Source organism: Oryza glaberrima, chromosome 6, assembly GCF_000147395.1.
Source record: "Oryza glaberrima chromosome 6, OglaRS2, whole genome shotgun sequence".
Classification (NCBI taxonomy): domain Eukaryota; kingdom Viridiplantae; phylum Streptophyta; class Magnoliopsida; order Poales; family Poaceae; genus Oryza; species Oryza glaberrima.
This window is the reverse complement of record NC_068331.1, coordinates 21,132,740-21,137,429: the sequence shown is the minus strand read 5'-3', so window position 1 is coordinate 21,137,429 and position 4,690 is coordinate 21,132,740. Positions and strand designations below refer to the sequence as shown.

Sequence of the window (4,690 nt, the reverse complement as noted above, 5' to 3'; positions counted from 1 at the left end):
ATGTAAAAATAAGCACAAGAATGTTCAAAATCTACAAGTTTAATTGTTAATTTTAACACATAATTTTGGTGTGAATTAACACAAAATTATTGTTGATTTTATATTGTTGATGTTATAAACTTTTATAATATTAGCTCTAATTTTATCCAACAAAATTATGTGTTTTATTTTTTATAGAATTTTAGCTATAAGGTGGGCTAACGTGTTCGCATAAAATATCCAAAAAATATCCTCCTACCACGTCGGTTCACGTGTGCCACGGTGGTGGGGTGATGGCGCCAACCGTTGGACAACGGCGCCAGCCACTTTGACGCCAAAAATGACCATTTCTGGAATAAGTTTTTACAGGGATATATTTGTGAAATAAGTTTTTAGAAAGACCAAATTATAAAAAATTCAGTTTGCAAGTGACCACTACACGAAACAAGGCAGATGTTTGTTAGCTCGTACCACATGTTGACCTTTGCCTAATTGCCATAGATCATTGAAGTGATCAAGTTATAAGTCGGGACTCGGGTGTCGTTGTTTCATCGGTTAGAGAAATTTTTTCCATCATTTAGTTAAATGTTTAAACTCAATTGATTAAAATGCTTAAAGGAGATATAACATCTAAGAAATATTAGCTGAAACACCAACAGCCAATATATGAAGCATTAAATCATATTTGACTGAAACATTAAGAAAAGAAATATATAATCAAAACTTAAAATGTGCCACAAAGTCAATTATATGACAGCTGGAATATTCATTTCTCACACATGAAACATCAAAGTTCAATGATTGAAATATTTTTTTGGAGAAATTTAGGATAAAAGTAAACTTTAACGGCATTGTGCTTTCAGTGGTAGTCGATGTACCCGTTGACAGCGAGACGCCTGTGGCGACTTCATCAATCTTAAGGATTTGCTGGCCTAGCCTTCGAAAATGCTCATAGGGGTAGGGTTTACGTACGTGCGTTCATAAAGATAAGCGTACGTGTGTTATGAATGTCTGCGTTGTACTGTGTAATTAAAAAAAAAGTTTTGCTAATGGAGCACATGCATCTAGAGAGCCACCGTTGTTGCACACATGAGATAAAGAACACTCGAGAGTCAGAGAGTGCTAGAGACTGGCACATCCGCACATGTGGTTGCAAAGAGAGAAGGGAGGGAGAGGGCATGCAATAGCTAGAGGCCGAGCGGCCGATTTGTTGGGTCGGGCTCGGGGAAGCATTTTCCGAGGTATTTTGTCTTATAAATAGTATATATAGAACATACTTCTTTGAGAGTGCTAGAGAGAGTTGACGCATGTGGCTGTAGAAAGAGAAGGGAGAGAGGGCATACAAAAGCTGGACGCCGTGCTACCAATTTGTTTAGCTGGGTGGAGCGTCTGATAGGAAACATTTTCCTTGCAGTATTTTGTCTTAGAAACAGCATAGAACATACTTCTCCGGTTTTTAAAGTTTAAGGATCGACTTCTATACAGTTTTGAAGTTGAGCGACCAAATTATACTGATCAAAGAGGATATTGAAAAAAAAAACTTTCCTCCGTACACATGAAATTGATGCCCCACGCAAATTTATTTGGCTCTAGGTCTAATGAAAGGCAGGGTTTGAAATTTTGGTTCGAAATTTCGGTAATTTCTCCCCCACCGGTAAGCTCACATTTCACCCAAAATTTTCGGTTTTTTCGCAAATTTTTGTGAATTTGGTCAAATTTTATTAAACTCATTTAAAATTTCAAATAAATTCGGCCAAAAAATTTCCGAAATTATCGATATTTCGGTACCCCGGGCAAAAATACCAATTTCAAAATTGTAAACCCTGATGAAAAATGAATTAAAAAAATCATTTAATAGTTGTTATAACTGACACATAATTTTCTTTGAGCATCAGTCATGCAAAAAAAAAAAAAGTCCTTATGAACTTCTAGCATTTTATGACAAGTGAAGTCTTCCATTGATTTTCATAAGCACTCAAGGAGAAAATGAATATACAGAACAGGGGAACGGAGAGATACTTGAGCTAGTGCATGAGTCTACATCTGATCGTCATGTGATACGCACCACTGGAAGAGGGGCACTACGTTGGTTAAGAACAGCTAGAAACCATTATCCAAATTCAAATATTTAGTTTGAGATTTTTTTTCAGTAAACTGTTGTAATTGGCCGGTTAATAGTCTGGTTTATACTACCAGTACTTGCCACTGCTACGATTGCGAAAGGCGTGCAACCTTCAAGTAACGGATTGATAATGTAATGCAGGCACAAAAATAAGTCTTAACACCTCTTGTCAATTTTTATCTAAAGCATATCCATGTCGATAAGGCATATTACCTAAGAAATAGGAACATGCACGTAATTTCAGGACCTTACATATCCTAGATGAACTTTCACTATGGAATAGATAACACAACAAAATGCTTTCTGCATGGCCCCAGGCGATCAGACATAAACACCACTTGCAAGGAGCACGAAAAGAGATCCAAAGCCCTGCAATATAATGTAAGATCTTAGATATGCATCGATAACCATGTCGAATTGCAACCAAAAAAAAAAAACACTGCTTACAAGAACATACCAGAAAAACAGACGCGATGGTTGCTGTAGCAATCTCCTTTGCTAAGCTACGGTTACGCCTGGATGAAGTCGCTTCATAGCTGAAATAGACCAACCCAATAGCATAATATAAGTTGCTGTTCTGTCCCCTTGATTGAAGCTCTATAGCACTCTAGCATAATAATCTATCTTGGATATTTAACAAATACAATTTGGTTCATAATCAGTTCATGATATTTTACACTCATTTCTGTGGTTCTTCTGAACAAAACAACTAACCAAATTTTAGATGGCTGTTCCACAGCCAATAAAAAAGATGGTGAGTTACAGTGTTAACAATTCATCCCTATAATCTGCACCTGATTGGCAGAAAGTATCAATATTGTACAAAACATAGGATATGTTTCCATGCAAACCATAAAGGTCAGGACTAAAAGCTCAAAACTGATAATACTTGAGCAAAAGCATGAATCTACTGGCCATCATATTTTCATAAAGGAATCTTAAAAGAGCACATCGATACAATATAAAGGTCTACTAAATTAGAACACAGAATTTACATTTCCTAATTGAGTAACAATACCAGAAGTCCAAGGGTTAATCTTGGTTGGTTGAGTTTGAGTAGTACTCTACTGCTTACATGAGGCTATAACCATAACTAGGCCAGGTTAACCAGCTTGGCAGAGCCACTAGCTGGTTTAACCAAACACATCAGCAAGCTACACAATTATACGGTTAATTGGATAGTAGAAAACAGTCCTGGACAAGGTATCCCCTGGTTCCTGAATCTAATAACATGATTTCTCTTGGTTTCAAAAGTTAAATACTTGATAACAAAATGTTAATCATAACATGAATTTTCAGATAACAGTGCATTTGAGAAGGTTTTGCTGGTTTTTCGAAATTGTTTGGATGGGTTAATGTTCATGGTTATAGATAGGCATCTTCGTTTACACAATATCAACATGCACAGGAATTTCAATTCGCAAATGATGCTTACTACATATAATGCTCAAACTAATCTAAAAAGAGAGAACAACCTTTCATGGAAAAGTGTAAATTCACATATATGGAAGCATAATGCAGAAAGCTAAATTTCCCCATGAACATTAAAACCTAGCAAGACTCAAATCCAAAAAAGTCCGAATGCGCAGCGCCACTACCACAATAAAAACCCACAATCATGAAAGTTTATTGAACAAAGCTAAGCTCACTATCATCGACAACTGAAAGTCCTAAACCTCCAAAGCTGAAACATAATCTTGAACACAGCTTCGTAAACAAAAAAGGTGCCAAGCAGCCTAGAACCTGAACCCCCCCCAAACCTCCTTGGCGAGCACAGAATGCTACAACCTACAGATGAACTGATGAAGCAAAAACTACACAACGATGAAGCACATCAGATCCCCAATTTCTGGCGCCTAGAAGAACCAATTCCACGAATCACCAAGCAGCTACACGCCTACACGCGTCGGATCAGATTCAGATCACGGCCTTGGGCAAACCACGCCGAGGCGGAGAGTGGGATGGGCAGGACGCGGAGATGGGGGTGGGGGGGGAGAAGCGACTTACATGAAGAAAGAGGCGGTGAACATGAGGCCGACGGCGACCATGACGACGGCCAGCGTCGGGTACCAATCCACCGGCACGGGGCTCGAGATCGCCTTCGCCGCCTGCGCGCACACACACCACCACCACCACCATCCCCCACAACGGCGAGGGCACATCAGCGCAGCCTCGTAAAACCCTAGATCCCTAGGAGATATCTCTCGAGGAGCTTACCATCTCGCCGGATCTGAGCCTGCGCCGCCGCTCCTCCTCGTCGGCTCGTCGTCGCCTTCGTCTCCGCCGCGGCGCGATCTGGGGGTGGACGGGGAGGAAGACTCCTCTGTCCTCTTTTTTGGGCAGGTGTTAATAGGATACCCGTGGGCCGTTGGATTTGGATTCACAGGCCCGGGACAGCAGTAGAGGAGGGGATTTAGTGGGCCCGGCCCATAAGGTGTACCGTGTTTTATGGGCTTTTACTAGGCCCGGCCCTCCCTCGCGCACAGCCCAAGAGTGAGATTGTGTGCGCGCCACATGCGTGATGCTAGATCGATGTAACAGCTGCAGCCGTAGCCACACAAATGGTAGCCAAACAATCTACCTATCTAT

At 40.4% G+C, this 4,690-nt stretch overlaps 1 protein-coding gene across 1 annotated transcript; it reads right to left on the bottom strand.

The window, feature by feature from the left end:
• Window positions 1-2,201: 2,201 nt before the first annotated feature.
• LOC127775530 (uncharacterized) lies at window positions 2,202-4,456 on the bottom strand. Its single transcript, XM_052301781.1, has 4 exons — window positions 4,319-4,456; window positions 4,109-4,209; window positions 2,559-2,637; window positions 2,202-2,470 (listed from the first exon to the last, which is right to left on the bottom strand). Exons 1-4 carry the CDS (start codon window positions 4,319-4,321, stop codon window positions 2,423-2,425), a joined length of 231 nt encoding a protein of 76 aa, XP_052157741.1. The 5' UTR covers window positions 4,322-4,456; the 3' UTR covers window positions 2,202-2,422.
• Between the last annotated feature and the right edge of the window lie 234 nt (window positions 4,457-4,690).

Coding starts and splice junctions, on each gene's coding strand:
- LOC127775530 (XM_052301781.1), bottom strand. Junction 2,638..4,108: donor TTCACCGCCTCTTTCTTCAT/GTAAGTCGCTTC, acceptor GGTCTATTTCAG/CTATGAAGCGACTTCATCCA. Junction 2,471..2,558: donor CCATCGCGTCTGTTTTTCTG/GTATGTTCTTGT, acceptor ATTATATTGCAG/GGCTTTGGATCTCTTTTCGT.